A 25,560-nucleotide genomic window follows, 5' to 3' on the forward strand; every position below is an offset into this window, starting at 1 on the left:
TGCAGACTTCCAGTATAACAATGTGGCCAAAATCAAGATCTAGTAGACCTGGAAGACATCTCCCGGACTCAATCTACAGGCATGAATATGTAGCAAACATTCATTTCAGCGGCATCAGTGTCTGAGCTTCGAGAACTAACTTACTGTTTAGAGTATATTTGCAGGCTAAAGAGATTTTTCTAAAGTACCAATAAGAAGTATTGTATCTCCCTCTCACATCCTTTCCTAGGAATGCAGCATACAAAAAAAATGCATTCAAAGTGCTCCCTGCAAGGCATTCCTTTTTCTTATTTAAGCTGTGTGTTGTACATTTAGTGTTTCCAAATTCTTAGTTACTTCAGGTCTAATTTAATAATTACCTGGAAAAGAGGTTGCCGTACGGTATGGTGCATTTAACTCAGGAGTGATTATGCATGCACATTCCAGGACTGTGTTTATGCATATGGCTTCATTTTTTATTGTTACAGCATCTTTTGTGCTATTCACTGTTCTAATTGCACTATTTCAGAACCTCCTCACAAAGAAGAGAGGCAAAGCTTACAAGCATTTTCTTCTGGATAAATGAAAAAAAATAATAAAATTGTATAGATTTTATTAATAACTCCAGTTGAGAGGGATCCATGAGGAACATGCACGATTTTATAATAAGAAAAAACTTAATAACAATGGTTAGCAACAACACAAAAACCACAAAGCAATGGCATGTACTGGTATGGTATGATTTTTCTTACACTTCTGTAGGTAAAGAGAGAGTGTCTGCAGATGTTTGTTTTCCCAGAGCAGAAACATTCCTCACAGCCTTCAGGATTATTTTGCTGAAGATTGAAGAAACCTGGTTTGCAGCGGTCACAGTTTTCTCCTTCAACATGTTCCTGGAAAGGGACATTAGAGTGTTACTTCAGTAGTCATAGATGAAAATTAGAGATCACTGGTTTTTTATTCTTCAGGAGGATTCTAAAGACAGTTATAGGAAAGACTTCCTTATTTGTGAATGTTAGAAGCAAATCCTCTGCACAATAAAAGGCACTAGGTGGCTGCATGTAAATAATAGGACATAGAATTTGGACATTGAAAGAGTTGTCATTTTTCATCTCTATGAATGGACATACTTAATTTCAGGCAATAATCTGGTTTATATCCTTTACATTTGAGAGTCTCAGAGAAGGAAGTATGGCACAATGTTATGACCTCAACAACTGTAGTATGTAGGTAGGGCTGACAAAATCCATGCACATCCAGCTGATGCAAAGTACAGGTACGTGGCAGTAGTTGTACTTATCACTCAGAGTATCAGTTTTTCAGAGATGTCATTAATATCTGATTTCAGGATAAATACAAGTGCTAAACGGGCTGCACTTCTTCTTTCCATGACTACATGTGTTTGCCAGCTATGCAGCCAGGTTGGAAAACTCGTCCCCTGCAGGAAGACAGACACTAAATATACATGAGCTATTCTGAACTTAGCATTTTGTAATTATATTTTTCATAAAAAGCTTATGTTGTTCATTAAATCCTACTAACTCACACTATAAATCAATTTTTCCTATAGGCAAAATTAAAGCTAGGTTTTCTACATGGAGTGTGTGTGGCAGGAGGCCCATGATATGGCGCTGGTTTAGTAATCCAGTATTTTCCCCCACAGAGCTCAGAAAATTCTTCCCCTCTGTCCTGGGTTGTACTATAGGATGTGCACAAAGTATTCTATCGTCATCTTCATGAACTGTTGAATCCAATTGTTGGAGCAGTGTTTTCCCAGGCCCCCTCCCTCTGGGCTATCTTCTGTTAGTGGCCCATCAAATGCCTTGCTGCATGATTTATAGATAACTCCCTCTGGGAGCTATCTCTCTATAATGGGCCATCAAGGACCCCCTGCATGACTCATCATTCCATTGTGAGATGCTCTGTCCAGGGGGAGGAACCAAGCATTCCCACCTGGATATAATCTGGGATTTGGGACAGTACAGGCAGCCCTTACCCACTGGATGCCCAGAGGACCAGAGCTACCAGACCTTTCTATGGGATCACTGCTTCAGGAAGACCACCTCATCTGGACTGCTTCCATCACCCTGCTCAGGTTGTATTCTGATTCTGTCAGTGGTCTTTGTATTATTGCATTTATTTTATTTTGTTTTACTTTTTTTTCCCTTTCTTCTTATTAAATTGTATCTCTGACTTGGAGCCTCTCACTTGTTTTGCTTTCAAACCACTACACCCTCTCAGAGGTATTACGCACAGTCTCTTTAATCCTGGAGACAGAGTTCTGTGGAATGCACACAGGACTGAACTGTTGGCTCTACATCGGCAGAGAACAAACACATTATAAAAACCCTGCCTACATTGTGTAGTCTAGGATAGATCAAAATACACAGCTCTGAAGTAAAGTCACTGAAAGCCATTTCATAGCCTCCTGGTTAGGATGTAGCAAACCTGGCAGAAACAGAGCAAAGCAGATAGAGGTATACGGAGAAAGGATAGCACACACAAATTAAGAGAAAATAGAGACAGTGTGCAGGAAGGGGCAACGACCTGCATAAAGGGAGATACAATGAAAATGAAATAATGTTTTCACCACTAATTATACAGTAACAATATGTGTAGCAAAGTATCTTTGCTCTGTCTCTACTGCTGCGCTCTATGCTTCTCTTCAATAATATCATACAGACCATTAAACAAACCACAAATATCTTTAATAAAACTCTAGGTTATAAGTCAATTACATTTAACTTCAGCATCTCATTAATGTCAAGACTGGCATTTTTTACCCTTTCACGAGAAATCTTGCGATTAATCAATGCACATTACGGCCATGGGTATGTCAAAATCCACTGGTTACTCATGCTTCATGTGAACAAAAACGTGGGCAACATCTGGGCACAGAGATACTCTCACCCATTATTTAAGAACTACAATTATGAACACTGGTCCCAAAAGTTTCATACCATGTTGATGTGCTTAGCTTGTGCAGAGTGGGAATAGGAAAATAAAAAGAGAGCTGCAAACCAAACCTGTTTAAATGCAGAGTTGCCTACTCTGCAGTCACAAACGTCATTTGTGAGTAAAACCTGTAGAACTCCATTAATCAGGCAGCAAATTCAGTGAATAATAGATAAATAAATCTCAGAATTGGAAAGGAGATCTAACCTATCCGTCAGCAAATAAAACAATGTTTCTGCAACTCCATGTATTTCTCAATACTTTTCAGTGCAGTAGTAAGCTATCCAAAGATGAGACTTTTACCACATATCTTCATAAAGTTGTAATTTTATAAAGTGAAAAAATGAATTTATAGTTTTCCCCCTCCATTCTGTATTTTAATTTACTCTAGTTAACGTGGTAAAGATAACAATCTAATGCCCACTTTGTTGCATCTTGCTGCTTACAGTTAGGACTGCTTTTCAGAGATTTCCTTTACAAGAAAAGTATCTTTAGCAAATTTACAGATCATCTTAGATAATTGAAAGATGTGATTAAAAGAAGGGAAGCATTTTCCTAAGACCTGCTATTAACCAGACATCCCACTTTATTCTTCATGTGGAGCATAACTAATCTGATAATTTCAGTGTCCCTTTGACCATATTCTACTTTGATTTGAATTTGAAGACTGCTAGTGAATTTAAATGTGTATGTATCTGTACCTCAGCTATCTACAAAAGGTATCATTTTTCTCCCACAAGCATTTAAGAAGATTGGTGGAGCACAAAGAAGACAAAAGATGAACACTGAGGGAAAAGTGCATATAATGAGAACTCTCTGGGATAGGAACAGTTATTTCTATTCCTTATTTGTTCATTTTGGTCTGCATGCACTAACACAAGTCAGTTTGGCTTTACATGAATAACATCATAAGAATCATTAAGCAGCATTTATCTGGTATTTAGCATAATACGTCTTCAACAAAGCTCCATTCCAAGCCAGAACATAGCAAAATCACCCTCTTATGATCTTCTACACTTGATGGCTAAGTAATTAGAAATGTGATATGGATGATTATATTTCTGACAGAGAGCACGTGGCTCTTACATAAAGTGAGGATAAGGTTAATTCTCTGAGTAGATTTCAGTGCTATTCAGCTGTCAAACCAGAGCTTTGTGTGTGTCCGCAGCATGAAATGAAAGCATTTTTTGTGCATTCATGTATTTAAGAATGTCATGTAAGTACTTTTAAATTCTCATTTGCAACTGATTCTGTTAACTAAGTTTTGGAAGGGAATTCCCACAAGTACAGTACAGAAAAATTGACCCACAGTACAGTGAGCTGTACTTTGGGCATATTCATGGTCACTTACTTGACTGTGACTTAGCACAACCATTTGTAAAGCCTGTCTGATAGCTAGGTATTTTACTAGTGGATCCATGAGCTTTAAAACATTTTTCATTTCAATATAATATCAAGATATAGTTTGAGGGAGATATCCAATGGCACACAGAGAAAAACCCTCTTAAATTTTCTTCCCAGAAATTAAGAAATTTATCCTCCAGAAAGGATAGATTTTGCTTTTAAACATGTTAGAGATTTCTAATAACCATCTCATGGCGGGAAAGAATGTCATGTATCCCTAATGACTATTTCTAAAAGGAAACTTTGTTTTAATAGATCATCAGTTCACTTCATTTTCTCTTTCTGAAATAACATTTACAGGTTAGATTTAGAATCCACAATACTGTAAACATATAGTTTCTGAGTAGATGAGGATGGGGCTTGAAACAAACGATTCACAGGCTTTTTAAGTATCCCTTCATTACATATTTCTAAGGACTTGTATGACTGCCAGCAGGCTCCTAGTTAAATATGTTGATTGCAGTGAGTTCTGAGATGACACAAGACCGTGTAGGATTTTGTAGGATTAAGAACAAGTGTTCTGTGAGAAGTGGCTACTGTAGATACTAACACGGCTAGGTAGAAAAGTGGAATATTCTGGCATAATAAAGGATCATTAATGCAATCTTTCAGTATCATTAGTATCTTTCTATGGCTCAGAAGAATTTGATACCCATACCTTGCAGATGCAGGGACCTATGCAGGGGTCATCATTTTCACTGCCCTCAAGGGAGCAGTTGCAGGGCAGGCACTCAGGATATCCTGTATAACCCAAAGCACATTGATTGCAGCTTTCTCCTGCATAGCCAGTCTTGCAGTGACAGAAACCAGGCAACAAATCTATGGGAAGAGGGGAAAAAACATGAGACATTTCTAATTTGTCATTATTATTGTCAGATACGGGTATTAGAATGCTCAAATCAACACCTTTGGTAGGTTTAATATAAGAGGGTGTTTACTGTTGCACACACCACCATCTATAACTCAGAGTCATCTGAGAGAGGCTAAAATGAACAATGTAAGAATAGGGCAAGTATACAGTGATTTGAATTCTTAGTTTCCAGAAATCTACATACTGGCAATCTTGAAAATCAAAACATATCCTTAATTCCTTTCATCTAACAGTTCCTGAAAACCTTCTCTTCCATCAACTCATCTAAAGGCCTTTCAACATGCTTTTACTTTCAGAATTCGTAAGGCTGCCTAGCAGGGAATTTCACATTTAGCCTTGTATAGTGTGAAAGAAAACACTGATGTGTCTTGAATCTCTATTTATTGCCATCTAATTGTCATATCATAGAAAAGAGCAAGCAACCATTCGCTTTATCCATGCCATCTGTGATTTCAATATACATCTATCATATCCTACCTAATATTTTTAATTCATATGCCATAAACTCCTCAATATCTCTACACAGAAACTGCTTGGTATGGCCAAAAACCCTTGTTGCCCTTCCCTGCACTGTTTCCAGTTCTAATAAATTATTTAAAGAGGAAGTGCATAGTGTAGATTGGTTTGATTGGTTTCTCTGATGATTTTTTTTTCAGCTCAGCTGTTTTTTTAAAAACAGTAGTATTTCCTAAGAACCTGTTGATGTTTTTGACTACTGCTGAGACAGAACTGAGTTGACACACCTGAGGCACAGCCCGAGGTAATTCCAAGAGCTGTTTCACAATTGATAGTGCCTAATTCAGAAATCACTGTAATCACTGTACAAGTAGAACTACTTTTCTCAGCGTTCTACTTCTTCTGTAATTGCTATAAAAATTCATCATTTATTTTACTACCCAGCCACCGACTATCTTGAGATCCTTCTGAACATTTTGCAGTTCTTTCATTTTTCTATGCTGAAAGATTTTGTACTTGCTAACTTTGTCACCTTCCTACTCATCCCGTCTCCAGGTTAAATATGAATATTTTCAACAGTTCATATTGATCATCACTGTGAAAATGGTCCATTTATTCTTTTAACCAAGTACTAAGCCATGAAAGAACCTTTTCTCCTTATTCTATTACACTTTCTTTTGTGGATTTTGGTAAAAGATCTTGTCAAAACCTTTTGAAAATCAAAATACAATATTAATCAAATGAGCCTTTGTTCACATATTCATTTAATCCTTCAAACAGATTCATAAGGCAGACTGTCCTCTACATAAAACCCCAAGTTTTGAGTTTTTGCCCATTTTTGCCACATGTCAGAAGTGGTATGAATCCTTTATTGTAGTTCTAGTGATTTCCATAGAACAGAAACCAGACCTTTTGATTCTAGTTTCCTGTCCTCCATTTGAATAAACAGTGTCTATTTAACATTAATATCTGTTTTAAAAAATAGCATAAGCTATATTTAATGCCTCAGGCAACTCAATTTTCAACTACTCAATTCATCCTGAAGCCATGGGTAAATATGCTATACGCCTGACAAATTTTGATTCTGCATTTATCAGCTTACTTTAAACCTGACACGTCTGTTTGAGACAGTTCTTCTGACTTGTCCTCATGAATGAAGACTCACAAGTAGGAAATTCCCCGAGTTATTCTACTCACTGTTAAAAAGAATTAATATAGCTTTTCTGCGGTGTCCCTTTCTTTCTTGAGGTGTCCATTTATAACTTGATTATACCTAAACCATATTTAACTCCTGCATATGAATCTCTAGCAGTCTGTTTGATTCTGAATTATCTGAAAAAAGTACCTCTTAGCAACACCTAAGTATTTAGCAAATTATTCCTCAAAATATGTGTATTTATTATTAAGACTATGACTTTCTGGAATCTGTCACAATTTATATTCTTTTCTATTATTCTCAGTTAGAAATAACTTCTGATGTTCAGTGAGTTTCTTTCTGTTGTTTAAATAGATGTATCCTTTTTTTGTTAGCTTAATTGCACTGCTTTAATACTTTTGAACGAGAGAAATGCATCTTCTCTAAATGTCTAATATGCAGTTTATAAACCGAAGGCTTGCCATTAGAAGTCTTGGATTGCTAATTTCTATTTTCATTTTATAGATTTCCTTGTTTTGATTAAGTTGTTTTTCAGGGCGTCTTTCTCATTCCTACAAGAATGTTGAATTTGACTGCCCTTCAGGAGGAGAGTTTTAAAACAGTCCCTCATGCATAAATCCAGAGGTGCTTCTCCTTTTTATTGCTTCCCTAACTAGCTATTTGAAGAATCAGCCATCTACAGGAGTTTTAAATTATAATATCTGTTAATCTCTACAGAGGTGAAATTCAATCTGTCTACTCTAACCTTGAAGCCTCTTTGATCTCCTGTAGCACATCATACCGTCACCTTCTTGATCTGTCCTAATTATATACAGAATTTCAGTGCATGAAATTTCTGTTACTTACTATCTCAAAGTGATGTGCTCCATGGGTTTTGATGCCTTTGGCTCAGCTGATTCTCAAATTTCTGAGTTATTCTCCTCTCAAACAGCTACCAGCAAGGCCCCACAGCACAGCAGGACACAAGCTCTTGTAATCTGGGTCAATGCATCCTAACTGGACAATCTGGAACAGAGAAACTTTTGTTCCATTCAGATGAAAATAGCTATACTCTGGGGTTCAGCAGTAAAAGACATAGGCAGGTCTACTCTTTAGAAGTGAGCCCACCTCATCTGAAAGCTTCAGGAATCATATCTCACAAATCAAGTCTCAGCAACCTCAAATTCAATTACATGTCTCAGTATGGAGCTCCCAAATACTTATTTAAATCTAAAGTCTCTCCTCCATTGCCCAGTCCGTCCATTTTTTTTAGCTCCCCAACAAGAACCATCCCTTCTCCTGCTCCTCCTTTCTATGCAGTTATTGAAAACTTTACTGTCACCAGCCCTCCCCATTCTTATACAGGACACAGAGGTACAGATAAGCTCAGCACACCACTTATCAAGAGACCTAGCACTTCATGTGAGAGAGAAGAAGGCAGGAGACTGCTACCTGTCACACATTCTTCCAGCTCTCGCACTTGTTGGTACAGTTAGTCTGTGTACTTTACTTGGCTCCATGCCTTCTTTCATTCACAGCCCTTGTGAGAGCTCAGGTCCCCCTGTGCTACACGGCATGTAAATTCCTCTCAGTGTCCCACTGGTTATTTTTGATGAGGCTGCTGTAGTGCATATGCAATGTACATTATCTCAACAGTCTAACTACATTTCAGTTTAGGGTAGATGTTTCAAGTCTCTCCCTTGTTTTTGCTGTAATTAACTGATATTTCAGAAAAAAGACATCTTGCTTTTGGTCTATGGTTTTGTTTGAATGGGGCTTTATTTGATGAAGCCCTTATTCCCTGTTTTCTCCTTGCATATTATTAGTTTCTGTCCTGTCTTTCAGCATACAGTGGTTTTGAAAATGCACCCTAGAGGATGAGTCATCTTGAAATATAAGTTTCACCAGTTAGTTTTTTCTAACCTAGCAGTCTTTCAAAACTGCACAAAAATAAATGCATGCAAAAGCATGAACAAGACCCTTAAAAAACCTGGAATCCTAGGAATGGCCTCTTGTCATTTTCACTCCTGTTTAACAATGTTTAAATTTCAAAAATAATTTCATGGAAGTAAGTGGGACTGCTTGCTGAACAAAATAGTTCAAAGCCTGAATAAAGATCAAGATGTCTGGATCTTACTTAACCTAAAGTGTCCGAGGACTTTCTCAGCAAAAATAAACATCTGTCTTTGGGATTATATTGTACATAAAGAGGCAACAGGGGGAAAAAAGATAGCCTGCCCTGAAGACTGAGTCACAAAACTCTGCCAGGTTCCAAATCTGTCAGTTCTTGCAGGCTTGAGAGCCAAATCTAGTAGAGACAAGAGAACTAGAAACAAGAGTACAAGCATAATTCATGGAGAAAGCCTTAATTACTGGAGTACAGAGTAGTTTTAAATGGTTGGACCTTTGCTTCTGTATGGAAAACTCCAATATCAGCAATGGTCAAGCATAGCGGTTATTAGGATGAATTGAACGTAGATGGAAAAGTTCCATTTAAGAATTATTGCCTTTCAGTTACAAAACCTGGAGGCATCTTTATCAGTTTATTTTATGACTGATCCTAAGTTTCTCTTTTCTATATTTCTCACTAACACATTATATAGGATTGCTGTGAAAGAATATTCAAAAAGCATTCTTGAAGATTCAAAACCAAAAACACACTTTACAAACAATAATATTTGATTTTAGACTATTGACTGAGACACGAGGGCAAAGATATCAAAACGGAAATTTTGAAAAATACATAAAATACAATACTTCTTTCTTTCCTGAAACAATGAATGCTATATTATAAAACAGCTTCTCTATGCCCTTCTGTTATCTAGCAAAACCTGATTATGACTATAGGATGCAGTCAGTGAAATCCTCTCGATGCATTTCATCAATGCACCAGTTATTATAGTATTTGATACAATTCTCCATTTTAATTTCTGTTTACCTACTGTATTCAAGAACAGAGAATGTACAACCTCCAGCTTTATTTTACTTGAGAACTGTTCAGAGTGACTCTATAACCCCAGTGATGTTCCTTACTATCATATTTCCATTTTAGTTTAATGTCTTTTACTCTCTGAAAGCATTTACTTTACACACATTTAAAAAGCATATTCCCATCCTACACCAAGCAAGCAATTTATCCTCATACAACCAGCCAGTGACTCTTAAGAAGTATTTCAACCCATCCAGAGTGCTCATTCTGGTTCACTGGTGAACAGATAGATTCCTTCAGACAGGTCATGCTTTCCACCTTTTCCTTTACGAACACTCACCAGTGCTTCAAACCCAATTGCTGCCCTGGGTGAGCAGTACACAGTAAAAAGAATTTTATCAGTGTACTGAATACAAATGTGAGAGGGGAAAAAAGAGAAGAAGTGACCTGCTTTCAGGATAGTTTTATGCTAAAAATTATATCCTGACTCACTCTTGATTCTAAAACAACCTCTTCTGTTACCACAGAAATCTTTTCTTACAAGAAATATTAGAAAGGCTTTTCCTTTCAACAGCATTATTGTGTCTTTTTTGTTGAATAAGGCGCTACAGTCACAAACATATGACTGGTTCAAGAACTATAAACATAATGAGCAAGAAGTAAGCAGTTTTCCTAACGTGTTGGAACCTTATATAGTACAACTAAAAAAAAAAAAGGCAAATAAACAGTAAGAGCAAAGAGCAAGTCCATTGTAGGCAGAATAGCTGTGATGCCCAGACATATGTAGAGCTGGCTTATTTATGTTGTTGTGGTCTTAAAACAGACAAATAACAAGATAGGTATCAAAATTATCCTCTGGCCACTATCCAGACAGTGCAGTGTCTACTTCTCACTAGACTTCCAAGACTGAGCAGGACACAGACAACTGGCCCTAAGAACAAATGCATGGACTACTTTGGGGAAGGAATTCCATGCATGATGGCAGTTCTCTAAAAAACAATTGTGCCAGTCACATATGAGAACAAATAGTTTAAACACACAGAATACCTTCTACAGTAAATAACTTGGAAACAGAAGGCATCAATGACTTTAGAAAGGAATAAAAGAAAAAAATTTCTTTATGTTTTGCAAGTAGCAGATTCAACAGAGATTAAGAATACTCTAACATGCTCAGATGCAACAGGCCTCCAACCAATTGCAGCAGCATGAGTGAAGTTTTGGGATGAGGAGAAGCTGGTTACAATCAAGACAGAAGAAGATGAGAGTTTTCATTTTGCGAAGAAAACAAAAAGAACTCTGGTTCTCAGGATTGGAGAAACTAGAGCATTCAACAGCTTCTTTGAATGCCTGGGGACAGATGAGCAGGACTGGTTACCTGCAATAAAAGTAGAAGGAGGAAAAGCAGAAAAAAAAATTCCAAGATGTTATCTTCAATGTGTTAATATGACATGTTTCTTGATTTTCTAGAAAGACACAGTTAATGACCAAAACAGGAGCTTAATTCTCTTCCTAGAGATATTCAGAAATGAGGAAAGAGAAGAATTTGCCAGGAAGAAGATCAGAGCACTAAAAAGGCAAAAAGAGACATAGCAAGGTGTCAAAGCACAGTACCACCTTCTTAGATTCAGAAAGTGTAAGCAGATTTAGAAAGCAATTATGAGATGGTTTAGATCTGCTGAATGCTCAGAGGCATAAGACATTTTGAGAGCTCCTAAGGACACCATTACTGACAAACAAGATGGAAAAATGTCACTATCTTTTTGCTTTCCTCTTCTTGTGAGAGAGAAGCTGTCAGCCTGTTAAGTGCTGATCAGCTGCCAGGCCCCAGGAGGATGACCCACACCAGAGGCCAGAAAAGGAGGTGTGAAAAGGGAAACTGCAGTAGTGACAGGAGTTGAGATACCAAGCAGCTGCGTATCATGCAAGTGGGACATCACATTTTTTTGAATTAATCATTCCCCAATTCAAAATCGCACTCTGAGAGGTTCCTTTGTTGCACTGTCTGTCATCTGTAACCTGTTTAAGTTTCATCCACAGGTTCGGTACAGGCATTGGAGAGTCTTGTGTTTTTGCCAGCTTTGGGATTCATCCTCCCTTCTGCTTTTACTGTCTCTCATATCACTCCACGTGATACTCTGCACTGGATATCCATGCCCAGGTGCTGGCAGTAGGGAGAGGCCTGCAAGGGCAGCCTCTGCGAGGAAAAGGATGGGGCTACTCTGTGCCAGACTCAGCCAGCTCCCAACAGGGTACACAGCTAAGCCCCTCAGCCAGACAGGTCAGAAAATGGAGAAGGGAAAGAAGTGGAAGGAGAAGCTCCAGGTCCAGAACAGATACAGCCTTGAAGCCCCTGGAGGAAACCAGGCTGCAGCAGATATCCACACTGCAGCCCATGAAGGAAATGTTGGTTATTTCTTGAAGGAACAACATCCCATGGAGAACTGCTGGTAGAGAAAATTTTTTTCGTGAAGGATGTAGGCCCATGGGAAGCACCCACACTGGAGCTGGGGAAAAGTGTGAGGAGGAAGGAATTTCAGAAAGGAACTGTTACGACCACTGGTACGACTCCTGCTTGACGCTACCCTGCATCACTTGTGGCACTAGGGGAGGAGACAGAGGAGGAGTCTGGAATGAAGAAGTAATGCTGAGTCTGGGGAAAAAAAAGAAAGTGGCGCAAGAGGTGTATTTTTAATATTTCTCTTTGCTTATCCCTACCTGAAACTATTCAAATTGGCAATAACTTAAGCTAACTTTCCCCAAGTAAATTCTGTTTCCCCCAGGATGATAATTGGCAAATGTCTTCTGGGTCTCTGCTTTGGCCCATGAGCTGCTTTGTCTTCTGTTCTGCCCCTATCCTGCTGAGAAGGGCAGTGAGAGAGTGGCTGGGTGGGCAACTTCAGCTGGCCAAGGTCAACCCACCAGAGATACCACTGGGACAGTAAATCAATATCATTTTAGTGAGCTGATACAATCAGTACATGGTTATTTCATTAGATTATGGGCCCTGTTTTTGTATCTCTGCCATGTTGCTTTTAGGTTCTACTGGTCTCTATGTTCTCCCAATCTCTACATAGATTGTAATTAGCACAATTTATAAATCTCTTAAGAACCAACCTTGAGTTTTGTTATCTTCCTATAGTATTTTTGGATGTTTTACAATGAAAGAACAAAAAAAAATAGGACAATTCATCGTTTCCAAAGCCCAATGAACAGTTGGGCTTTGGAAGCAATGTCAGTGTCTACGTGAAGACAGCTTTTACAGGGCTAAGGTAAGCATCTTGTAATCCTACATGAATAACACAGAAAGTAAATAAATACTTTTCAAGAATTACATTTAGATTTCAAATGGAAATATGCTTAGATAGGAAGAGATATTAATTATAACATCACTGTTGCAAGAGTTTTAATCTCTGTGGTAAAAAAAAAAAAAAGCTCTTTAATGCCAAAATTCTTCATTATTTTCCGCTGGGAATATTCTTCCAAACACACAGAAGTTTCTCAGCCATGAATCTGAAGGAAGCCTCAACAAATTGGCAATATGAGTTACCCAAAAAAAAAAAAAAAAAAAAAGAACAAAACCAAAAAAACCCCACCAAAAACAAAAAGGAAACAAAAAAAAAAACCCACCAAAAAAACCACTCAAAAAACAATGCAGCTGGATTACTGTTTTCATGAGTAAAATTAAAAAAAGAAGCACAACAAACCATAACCAAACCCTTTGGTTTTTTTTTTTCTTGTTTAAGATACCAAAAATGTGATTCAGTGTTTATTTGACCTTTGCTGAACTTCATTTTTAACGAAGTTATATATCCCTGTATTTGAGGGATCTTACCTCCTTCCGTATGTTTCTCATCCTTGACACAAGTATCATTTAAAGACCCATTTGGATCACAGGAACATGGCTGGCATGGATCTGGGTTATCTGGCAATACCTAAAAAATGAAGATGTTAGAAGGAAAAACACCCTTACCATCAATAATTGGAAACTTTTATTTACGTCTTAAATAAAAAGTGGGAGAGACCGACTTCTGTGTAGGTGGTTTACACTTTAACAAAAATGAGACAGCTGATAAACTTAGTCCATGCAGACCACGACAACAAGAAAAGGCCTCAAATTGCACCGGAGACTGGATATTATGAAAAATTTCTTCACAAAAAGTCTTGTCTAATATTGGAATGGACTGTCCCAAAAAGTGGGGGAGTCACCATCCCTGGAGGCATTTAAAAGGTCTGTAGATGTGGCACTCAAGGGCACTGTTTAGTGGTGGACTTGCCAGTGTTAGGTTGAGGGTTGGACTCGATCTTAGAGGTCCTTTCCAACATAAATGATTCTAGGTTCTGTGATTCTATTAAAGTTACATTTGGGATTTTTATTTAGAAATATGTAGTGACGTAGATGCAAATATAAATTCAACTAAAAAAATACCAGGTGTAGAGATTGTAACGGAAACTTAAATAATTAAAATCAATACATACAATGAAGTCCATTTTAAGCATTTACTACCTAAAGTAATATTGACAAGATCAGTTGTTCTGGTCAAGATGATTCAAAACACTAACTAATGTTAGTTAGTCAGTAAGAGAGCAAAAAGGTAAGTGAAGAAAAGTGAACATTAAGCAATGGAACAATTTTCTTTTGCTCTTGAGAGGTTACCTTAACCAAACTTAAACCTTGGTCCAATATTACACTAGGAATATAAATTAGAAGTTCTCCATAAACCAGATACGTACACATACTATGGATATACTATACGGACATATGCATGTATATCAAATGCCTTTTAGCTGGATGATAACTTAAAACAGAGGAAAAAATCAAGCAGGTGCCCTGCTGCTGAAGAAATCATTTCTCTGCTCCTTTTCTCAAGGTGTAAGGCTGAATCTAGTCTATCAGGGAAAACGTAATTACTGCTATTTGCTGATGTTTTCTCTTTGAGGATTGAACACCAATCAGACTAAAGACCATTATTTACCCAACTGAAAATATACAGATGAAATACAAGCAATTCAAGCACACACTAATAGTGTAGCTGTCTAAAGCACAGGAATGACCTATATTGACAATACAACCTAATAAAAGATTCATCTTTTGACAGCTTCCACTTAGATGAAAATTCAGTTTTATATGATGGAATACAAAAAGCAATTTCCACTGCACTGAAATTTAAAGACATTCATGAAACGCTATGGAATTTCAGTGGTTATTAATTCTACACTGCATTTAAAAAAATAGAAATTACAGTCTCTCTTTCGTCAATATCAAATATAGCAATATTTCTTTGAACTTTGATAACAAAACTTGAAATTCATTACTGAAGCAAAAGTTCTGTTTACAGGACCACATCCTCTTTTAAATTAAATTGAAATACTAGCTGGAGGCCCTTGACCTCAAGTGCATTCCTTCATATCAACACAATTCACTTTCCTATTTCCCCAAGTTAACTTCATACATTTCCAGCTGTGAAAAGCACCTACTGCACTGTCAGATTTGGAAGTTAACATCCACAAAATGGCAGTCCAGACACTTTTTAGTAGCATCAGTTGCTGCCTTGCTGAAGCGATGGTTTGAACACCGAGCTTTGCGGTGCAGGGAGACAGGAGCAGGCGCTTACTTACCCCTTTTGGCCTGAAGTAGCCGTCCAGGCAGGTCTCACAGTTTATGCCACTGGTGTAGTGTGAGCAATTGACACACACACCACCCCCAAGGTACTCCCCGTGGATATTCAAACTCTGATTTCTGTCTGCCACATCCTGATCGTAGTAGCACTCCTCCGTCTTCCCGTGACAGTTGCATGCTAAAAGAGAAGGAAAGCATTAGCAAATACTTTCCCACTGGGGATGATACCCCACTATTACTGAAGTATTAAAAAGAGCCATTCAGTATTTTATCATTGGTTCTGTGTATATTGTAAAAGCGCTTCCAAACATTCATTTACTACCTCATTTGTGAAAGCCAATGTGATCCCATTACAAACAGAGCCTCAAATTCTGTTTGTTGTATTTTTTCTCCTCGATATTTTGTCTTGGAGAGTACAAAAGTTGACAGATACAGTCTAAAAATTAGTTCCTGGTTCGTTTTAGCTTGTTTGATTTTCTTTTTCTGTTTAAATTGATAGCTGAGAAACCTTTTGGTGGTTGCATACACATACAGTTCATGAAAGGGTCATCTAAATTAAAATACAAGAGTTCTAAGGAAAACACATAACAAGCACAATGGTGTGATTAAATCAATATAATTTAAAAAAAAAAAAGCTGAAAGACATCCTAAAAACATCTCACTTGCACATATGCATATAAGAAATGGGGTAGAACAAAAGGATTCCCAATCTTAAACCTTCTTTTGAAATTTTTATGTGAACTCTAGACTTCAGGTACAAATACAGGAAAGCTAATCTAATAATCTGTTGCAGTGAAAATGAAGTAGCTCACTGTCCCTTCCTCGTAGTATTAAAACATTCATTTCATCACAAAGAGAAACTCAAAACTTGTCAACATTGTGGGGAGGTATTCCCCTTACATCTGAACCAGATTCCAGGGAACTGTTTCCACCAAGGCAGTACAACAGTTCACTGAGAGTTGAACAGGGTGTAAGTGTCTCTTAAAAGATAAACATGAAATTAAATGTACCCTGCTTTCATTCCATAATACATTCCCAATGCAGACACAGTCTCAACTAAAACAAACACCTCTGTGACCAAAGTTTAAGGGACATAAATAAGCAATGGCTACTCTAAATATGGGCATATCTGTTCCTTTTTATTTATTTTTAATCACTCATGATAAAATTATAGCTGAAATCCTACAAATGAATAAACAGTGTTAATGGAGCATTAGATTTTATTACGCTCAGAAATATAAATGGTATGTGACCTTTGGAAATAAGATGCTAAAGTTCAATTATAACTACCCTTACTACAATAAATCTGAGAATTAAATTCCCACCCTGTGGGAAGTTAATATTTCAAGGTATGTTTTCATTCCATGTTGGAAAACTAGATAGGTTGTATCTTCTGGTTTAAAAAGAAAAAAGGAAAAAAAAAAATCAGACACTCAACTTGCATTTTGATCACACAAAAATATTTTGTTTCAGCAAAGATGAACATTAAACATATAAAAGTGCCATTTATACAGAAATCACACCAGTAAAGCTTCATATAATGAAAAACCTATAAAGAATTTTTTTTTTACTTACCAGGATATAGCCCTGTTGTTTTATCAAAACAAAACCATCATGATTATAAAAACTACACAAGACAATTTTTTAATATCTCATTCCTCAAATATCACCATGTTACAATAAAATACTCTGAGTTCAATAAAACCACAACTCTACATGTAATTTTTCTGCTAAGTCTTTTGAGTCAGTCTAATTAAGTGAGCAACATCACATCAAATGTTATTCATAAACCAATGTGGTTAAAAATCAAATTAACTGCAAAATCACGTAAGACCAAATTTCAGTTTTTCAGTAGCAGTTGCAATAAATTTTCTCTTCTGTACTGCTTTCAACTTACGTTCACATTCATGCTTATGCAGGAGAGTGCCAGCATGCCAAGGCTTTTGATGGAAACCAGGACAACACTGATCACATGTCTCTCCGCATGTATTGTGCTCACACTGACAGACGGATTTCTAATTTAAAAGAAAAACAAATATTTACAAAATGTGATGATTTGAGGAGTCTGTCCATGTACATAATATGCATTCCAGTTCAAATTATTAAAACATTAAGAATGGGTCTACTCTGTAATTCCTTTGTTTATTCATTTTTATTCATTTATGTATCCTGCATTTACCAAGTATGTTTGAATTCTCTAGTTCTATTTGAAGCAAACAGCCACAAAGCAAAAGGGAGATAGTTGGCCAGATAATCTAAGGAGAATCTAAGAATGCAGGAGAATTTAATTCCAACTGGATAAAGAAAGGAGGATGGGAAAGTTCCTCAACAAAACAAACAAGCCAAAGTACAGGTAGACCTTGGATACAAGAAAACTGATCTGACCCCGTAATGAGTGAGCCATTCTCCATCCTTCCCTTCAATGCAGCAATTCTGCTGCAGCAGAATGGAATCAATTCTGCTGGCTGATCCAATACAAACTGCTTTTTTTTATACTTTGGTATTATTTTTTGACTGGATAAGTCAACTTATCGTGTAACCTTCCAACTGTGTAACTAATTCTATGGGAGGGATAGCAGGAATGTTTAAAGTAATAATAGACGAGCACAAGTCCAGCCTTTCAATCACCTTACAGTTCCCCACAAGACCACGTTAGTCCCAGTATGAAAATATTACTGTCAGGAACACCTAAACTCCCTGAGCCACAGAGGAAGCTTGAAAAAGGTAAAAAAACCCTGCAGTTCGGAAAAATGAGAAGTAAAAATTGCCTTCCCGATAGTTATTTAGTGAAGGGGATTCTCTGTGGTCCTTGGGAGGCCATGCAAGGTCACACCAGCAAGCCAGAGAAACTCCATGGCTCACAGGACAAAGTATAAATCTTGCAAAACAAGGCTAACTCAAGGACTGCTTCAGAAAAGCATGGCAGTAAGTTCCAGCAAGTTTATTCCTTGGGATAAAAAGGGAAAGATTCTTCCTGCTAGCAAGTACAGCCATAATGTTTATAAGCCTATTTTGGCATGGCTAAGTCTAAAGAGTATCCCTGGAGAGCTTAAACCTCCAAATCTCTTCCGGCTTGAGCTGTTTCACTTATGCTATTTTTTATACTGGTCAGACGACAAATACTCATTTGACGTCCTGCAGAACAGGACATCACACTTGTCAAAATGGCTTTATTTTATCCAGTAGCCAAATTATCTGAAATATGTATTAATCTCAGTAGCAGCACTTATTTTCCAAGGCAGGCCTGATTCTAACGGATGGCACAGAGACAATGCTGCTGTTTCATTACTAAGGGCATCTGAAACAATAGTTCAATACTTGCTGTACATATCATTACAGAAAATTCTCAGAGGGGTTAAACCAAGAAATTTGCTCAATTTCTACAAGGATCCATAGAAATTGCTTAGGACTCTAAATGTATTTTCCATAAGATTTTGTCATTTCTTTAAATGATTTCTTACATGATGGCTTAATTTCACATACAAATAAGATTTTCAGTTAAATCCTATAAAGCTCCTACTTAAGTGAATAGTACATGCAGAGATCCCACACTGTGGCATGTAATATTCGTAAATAGTATTAATGGTAATGGGTGCATAGAGCTGGACAATCAGTAACAAATTGTATTTATATATTAATTATATTGGTTATGTTTTGATTGTATTGGCTATGTGCAAAAAAAGAGAGTTACAATTTGAAAAATACTACAAACAGCTCATGATTTTGTAGATTAGCTTAAATGGTCATTCAATTGATACTTCCTACATAGCCAATGCACCATTCTAGAGCCATCATGTGTTTGCAAGCATCAATTGGACAGTAATTTAGGAAACATCTTGATTAATATCAAGAAAGAAAAAAAAAAAAAGACTGACTGTTAGTGCTCATTTCTACAGCTACATAGTGTAACCCAGATTTCTGTTTTTCCTAGGAAACTTCCAATATGAATTATCTGAAACCTATTCTTTCATTTCAGGAAAGCTTCTGATAACACTGTATGAATGTTTATTATTCTGGCTGCTAGCACTGTTTCATTCTGGAACTGCTTCTGACTGTTCTTCTAGTTGAAAAACAGACATAAATTCACAGAACTCTGAAAAATATCAATATCAGGGATTTTTTTTCTCATGTTCCACCCTATAAATAAGGCACATTAAAAAAAAATACATACATTGGTCATTGGATCCAGTGGACAAGCTTTTGCATGGCCTGAACATATACACATGCCTCCAACGGAGATGTCTTTTATAGAATAGTAATACTGTAAGACAAAACAGAAATTGAATTGCTAAGTGGATTCTAAAATGCAGGTGCCAAACTGCAGAATTCATTTCTTGTGACAAAACTGTCAGGTCCTGTTTTATTTCTTTTTTGATCTACTACAAATACAGCAGACAGTGTAATCCAAGCCGTGTCTTGATCAACAGATTCAGGCTGAGTGAAAGAAAGGGTGTAAATTGGCACAGTTCCATTTGTTTGAAGTCACAAAAGCCATGTCAATTTATACACAGCATACAAAAACATGAGAATAGGAAAAGGCTATATGCACACTGGATAATGAAAAGTCAAATGCTATAGAATTTATTCTCTTCAGAAAATATGAAAAGGAAAAGGCATGATGATGGGAAGAGGAGAAAAGCTAGGAAAAAACCCATGAAACACCTTTGTTCACCTTAGCTGGGTCTAATTTGGGCATTCACTGAACTGTGGAAAGAACTGTTTTTCATTATTGACCTTTTGAATGATCATGAAACAGTCTTTATTACTGAGATTTAAGTATTTTTGACCTGTTTTTCTGCCATTTGACCATTTCTCTTTTTTTCTTTGGTGAGGGTTAGGAGCCCTAAGCATAAAGAAGGATAGAAAGATATTTATAATCTTATATTACAAAGCCTGTGAAAAGTGAATCTCATTCATTGTCTTCTGTTTCAGCAAGGGTTCTGCGACATGCTCACAGCTGGCTAATCAAACAAAACACATGCTATTTGCAAATTTTCCTATTACAGTGTTCAACCTCTTTATCAGATCATGAATAAATATATCAAACAAAATGAGAACTCTTGTCACTTCTAGTTAACCTTTCAGCACAAAGAAAGTGTATAATTTGTGGCTAGTCTTTGTTTCCTGAAAAGGGTGGCAAGTTTTAGTTGCTCCTTGATCCTTTGAGGATAGCCTCATGGAGAGATGGCACACAGAAGTTACAGCTCTTTGTTGGTTTGAGAAATCAGTGTATCAACCTGCAGTCAGTTTTCATGAGTTTAGAGTAATTTTTCAAGTGCTAATTCAACCATGTATTTCTATTCACTTAGATTATTAAATGTTCACTTTTACATAAACACAGTATTCATGATTAGTGAGGTTGCAGTAACTGCACTCAACTGGAAGGGATTCTGGGTTTGTAATTCAAAACAAAAAGGCTTGTTGCAAACTTTCAGAAGTAGCCATTACTCTCTATTTAGACAAGGAAATGGAAACCAGAAATGGGAAACAGAAGAAGCAAATTTTCTTAGCACTTATCTATCACTAGCAAATGATATTAACTGAAGTCAAGAATAATGATACACCCCCCTTCATAACAGGACTGATTTTTGTTTTGGAAAGTTTAGGTTACCACTATAATATGGTGACCAACAGGAAAAGTAAGTGAACAACAAACAAACAAATAATCAAACATGGAAAATTATATATCCCCCAAAACAGTGTTTGAGAATGCTTAGTAGAAAAATCAGAGGAAAACAAAAATAACACCACATTTGATCAGCAGGACAACAGGGAAATATGGCTTAGAAAGGAAGTGAATATTGCAAAAAGAAGAGACAGGCGTGTGCACACACAAGGCACAGTGGAGAAGACCAGAGTCTGGGTATGGTGTGAGTTTAATTGCTGTATTCATTCTTTCAAGCTGAAGCAAAACTCAAAATGTTTACTGCTACCCTCAATCATATGAAAATACCAGAACTGTTGCATTCAGGCCCTGCTATTACTTACAGTACAATTAGAAATTCTACTCAAAGGGAGTGTTCAAGGCATTTTAAAGGTAGCAAAGGATTGAGTACAAGAGGCAAGACATACTAACAGCAAACACTTGCCAATTACTTACATCCAAATATTGGCAGCCAAAGGAGCTGGGTGCTTATGTTAATAACACCATTAAGCAGAAAAGGTTAAATTGGTAATTCTGTTCTAGAGAAGACAACAAAATAGAGTGCACAGGGAATTCTCCAACACCAGGATTTTGAAAGATAACAACAAGTACTCATCATCTCCCATTATCTCCTATGGCAAACAAAGGCAGGTACAGCATTTACAATTGTAAGAGAAATTCTACACTTGCCTTTCTACTGCACTGTCCTAACTTACCCTTCTTGTAACAATGGGATCAATTTCAGCTGGATCTTTGTGTGCAAACATCATTAAATCAGCATTTAGTGTCCGTATCCTCTGGAATCTCAGGCGAATAAAGCGAGCAGAGGTGAACTCCAGTAATTCATGTGACGGATCATCAGCACTAGGTCGTCCATTAATTAGAGAAGTGTGAATCTGAAGAATTATTAAAGCAGTAAGGAATTACATTACATCAGTGTTGTCATGATTAGGCCAACAATTATCATTACAGGCATTGTGTTAATGCATTTGTACATGCAGAATAATTTCTTTCCTTAGAAAGTAGATTTCCCCCCAAAATATTCCATGTGTCCACAGACCTCAGCCATGAAGAGTCTTTATAATAAGAACATTTAGAGCAAAGGAAAGTCACAAGCTACAAAAAGACTGCAGCACAAACTGCATATGTATACCCAGGCCCTAAAACAGTGTCCATGCTGCAGGCAATTCACTTCTCCTCCCCTAGTCTGAAAAAAGGTGATCATACAACCAAATGGGCTCAGAAATTTTGAGTTAAGGGAATGTATACTTGGAATGGGATTCACAATTCAACAGGGGTCAGTTTGCACCTCTTAAAGCATCAAAAGGCTTTTGAACTTCTGAAATACTGAAAACTGCAATGGTCAGATGAGACAAACTCAGCATTCATAAGCACCTCTCCTTTCCCACAGACTCTTTACACATCTTCTCCTTTGAATCTTGTTCTCAGCAAGGTGAAACAGTTTCCTGGGTTGCAACTGTTTTCACCTGGTCCCTGAGGAAAGTCTTTATCACTGCTGAGAATTTTGTTTAGCATTTGTTTTTCCAAAGACACTACCATTCTCTGCCTACACTGTGGTTTCTGCAACAATATACCTCCCCCTTTCTCTGCCTGCCCTATCCTAAAGTCTAGAAATCTTCTAGGCAAGCTCTGTGGGTCCTTCATAGAGACTCTCTGACCCCAACTGAAGCATCAAGGACAAGGCAACAAAAACAAGAGATCTTCTTCCCCTCCTGTCTTTGTAGCTGACCATGGCACACATTAGCTCTGAATCAACTAAATAAAGCAGATGGGCTGCCAGAGGACAGTTCTTGGAAAAGGCCTACAAGAACAAGCATGTCAAGTATAGCAAAATACTGTTAATGAGCACCTAGAGGGAGAAAGAAACCATTAATTTTCCTGTATTCTCAAGTGTTAAATTTTAATTGGGGCATTTTTATTACAGGCTGGTACACTGAAGGAATTTTCAGATGTTAAGCCAAATAAGCCGAACATTGGAACGAATAAGAGCATTATTTATTCTTTGCCATGAACATGTGTTGCCTCATACCTCAGTGCTCTGAGTGAGAGGTCAGGCCACACAGCCATTTTCTGTCGTTGAACATGGTCATATCACTGCTGGTTTAGGCAAACAGCTGCACTCCAAACACTTGCTGGCACTCACTCAGCAGTGGCTGCCTCACACTGAGGAAAGAGACTGTAAATCTACTGCTCCCAGGAAAGCAGCTCTCGTTTCCTGGAGTTTTTGGAGGTGCTGGATAGACTTACTGAACAACTGCTGTCTTGCATTGCCTATGTGACACTATCAACTCACATATTTATCTAAAAGGCAGGTGTCAAGGGGATGGTGCCAGACTTTTTCAGTGATGTCAGGACAAGGAGCAATGTCTCTAAACACAAGAAGCTTCACCTCAGCATTGAGGAAGAACTTCTTTACATTGACAGTGACAGAGCACCAGAACAGGCTGCTCAGGGAGGTCATGGAATCTCCCTCTCCCAAGACATTTAAAACCCACCTAGATGCATTCCTGTGTAACCTGCTCTAGGTGACTGTGCTTTGGCAGGGGGCTTGGACTTGATGCTCTTCAGAGGTCCCTTCCAACCCTAACAATTCTGTGATACTCTGATTTTTACTACCAAGAGGGAAACCCTAAACCTCATTATGTCCAGCATTCTGCTCCCCTGTATCTACAAGTACATCAAATCACTGGGAACCAGTCTGCCAGGAGCAGCCATCAATTCCATCTTGCTTGTGTATGAATCAGCACCTCTGGATTTCTGCCATGTTATCTCAGGATGAGGTGATTTCACTACCTCCTACTCAGTCACTGAGCTCTGATTCAATTCTACACCTGACTACATGTAACTAAAGGACACAGCTGGAAACAAACAGAATAAAATGCTATGAAAAAGACATGGTGCAAACAAAAGGTTATAATGAAAACCCCAGAGGAAGCAAGGAGGAGGTCCTGAATGAGAAATGTCTGGCTACAAATAGGACAAAAGCACATGACCAGAGAACTACTCACGTCCCTGGTGAAAAGAGAGAGAACATGTGTGGAGAGAAAACTTCAAAAGAAGCCTGGGGAAGGTGGCAGTAAGTCAAGTGGAAACTGACAGATCCTTCCAAAAGAAGTAGAATTTTAGCAAAAACACATGCCTAAAGACTTTTTTGCATTATATTTACTTGTGAGCAAGGAAACATATTTCTTCAGAGTATTTTTTCACACCATTACTGCCTTCCTTTAAAACAGGATCCAATAGATTTCTTTCATACAGCCAGCAAAAATACATGGGTTATGGTTTAAAGCAATAGAATACTAAACACTGAACTTTGATATTCCAGAGATAAAGAAGAAAAAAATCTAAAGTAGCACTTTGCTCAGTCTGATGGAACAGCACTGTGGCAATAAGCCATGCATGGCAATTTGACTAACTCTTCAAAAAGACAAAAATAAAGATTTTGGGGGTGGGGAGAGAAAGATGCAGGTGAAATCACATGTATCAAAAGAAGTAAGTGCCCACAGAAAGTTAAAAGTATTAATCACAGACACCGCTTGACCACAAATGACACCATTGACAATCAGCAGTCATACCTTTTGATTATTTTAAAAACAACAAATTTAGTCTACAGACACTGATGAGGGAAAAAAACACCCCTTGGAATGGCAGTTTTACAGAACTAAAATATAAATTAACAAAATAAAACCGAAGGTATTCATTTTAGAATAGACCCTATTTTTGAAAGGATCTCTCTGCCAGAAGTTCATCTATTTCGCAAGGCTAATCTAGTAAGATGATGACTTCCATTTACATTATTTTTAAGCTTTGTCTTTAAATGTCTCACAATTTCATTTTAAAACAACAATTAAGTTCACATAATTTTTGAAATGTAGCCATGTCCTGTGTGAAATATCACACCTGCTCAAGTATGTACAGCAAAATGACATTGAGACAAGAAAATTCAAAAGAGAATAGTTTTATCAAAATGAATCTGAAGTGAAAATTTGACATTGGCAAAATTAACTACCCTAAATTGTTTCTCCTCCTATAAACATCTGTGATGAAATCATTCATTTCTTCCTAGAAACATTTAGAATTAAGTTGAAAACTGTCCAATCAAGTTGTTCCTACTCCTTGAAAAGAGAATAAGGAAGAAATTAAAAATACTTTAGGAACATCTGTCATTAATCAGAAAAAAATCAGTAAGAATCTTAATTTAAAGAAGCTTAAATAGGTTTAGATTTACAATATTTTTAATATGACTCTCCCAATGAGACATCACTGAGTTTTTCCTGAGCACACTTACAATTTTCATCTCCCTCCACCATCTTGCACCTGTTTGTAAGACACTGTTCCCAGGACAGCACATTTTCAGTCAAGGCTCTAATGTGGCCCCTGCCCTCCAAATATGTTTGAATTGGACTTGAAAACTGTCCCAGTGAACACAATCCTCACTAAGCATCTCCCCTATGCCACATAGGATCATCACAGTACTTCTCGTATAGCTCCTGTGAAGATTAGCCCCCCTCGCACACATCAGCTGAAGGTCTGTGCTAGCTGTGCCCAC

General features: G+C 37.4%; 1 protein-coding gene across 1 annotated transcript in view; it reads right to left on the bottom strand.

The window, feature by feature from the left end:
- LAMA2 (laminin subunit alpha 2) overlaps positions 1-25,560 on the bottom strand; it is a 338,729-nt gene that overhangs the window by 195,843 nt on the left and 117,326 nt on the right. The window contains exons 5-11 of the mRNA XM_066180303.1: positions 21,707-21,886; positions 19,518-19,607; positions 17,244-17,361; positions 15,346-15,524; positions 13,562-13,661; positions 4,997-5,157; positions 732-872 (exon numbers count right to left, since the gene is read on the bottom strand). Coding sequence (XP_066036400.1) covers positions 732-872; positions 4,997-5,157; positions 13,562-13,661; positions 15,346-15,524; positions 17,244-17,361; positions 19,518-19,607; positions 21,707-21,886 — 969 coding nt within the window. The remainder of the gene's footprint in view (positions 1-731; positions 873-4,996; positions 5,158-13,561; positions 13,662-15,345; positions 15,525-17,243; positions 17,362-19,517; positions 19,608-21,706; positions 21,887-25,560) is intronic.

The sequence above is a fragment of the Chamaea fasciata genome, unplaced genomic scaffold (assembly GCF_029207755.1).
Source record: "Chamaea fasciata isolate MVZ Bird 193981 ecotype frontalis unplaced genomic scaffold, bChaFas1.0.hap1 SCAF_3, whole genome shotgun sequence".
NCBI classification, from domain to species: domain Eukaryota; kingdom Metazoa; phylum Chordata; class Aves; order Passeriformes; family Sylviidae; genus Chamaea; species Chamaea fasciata.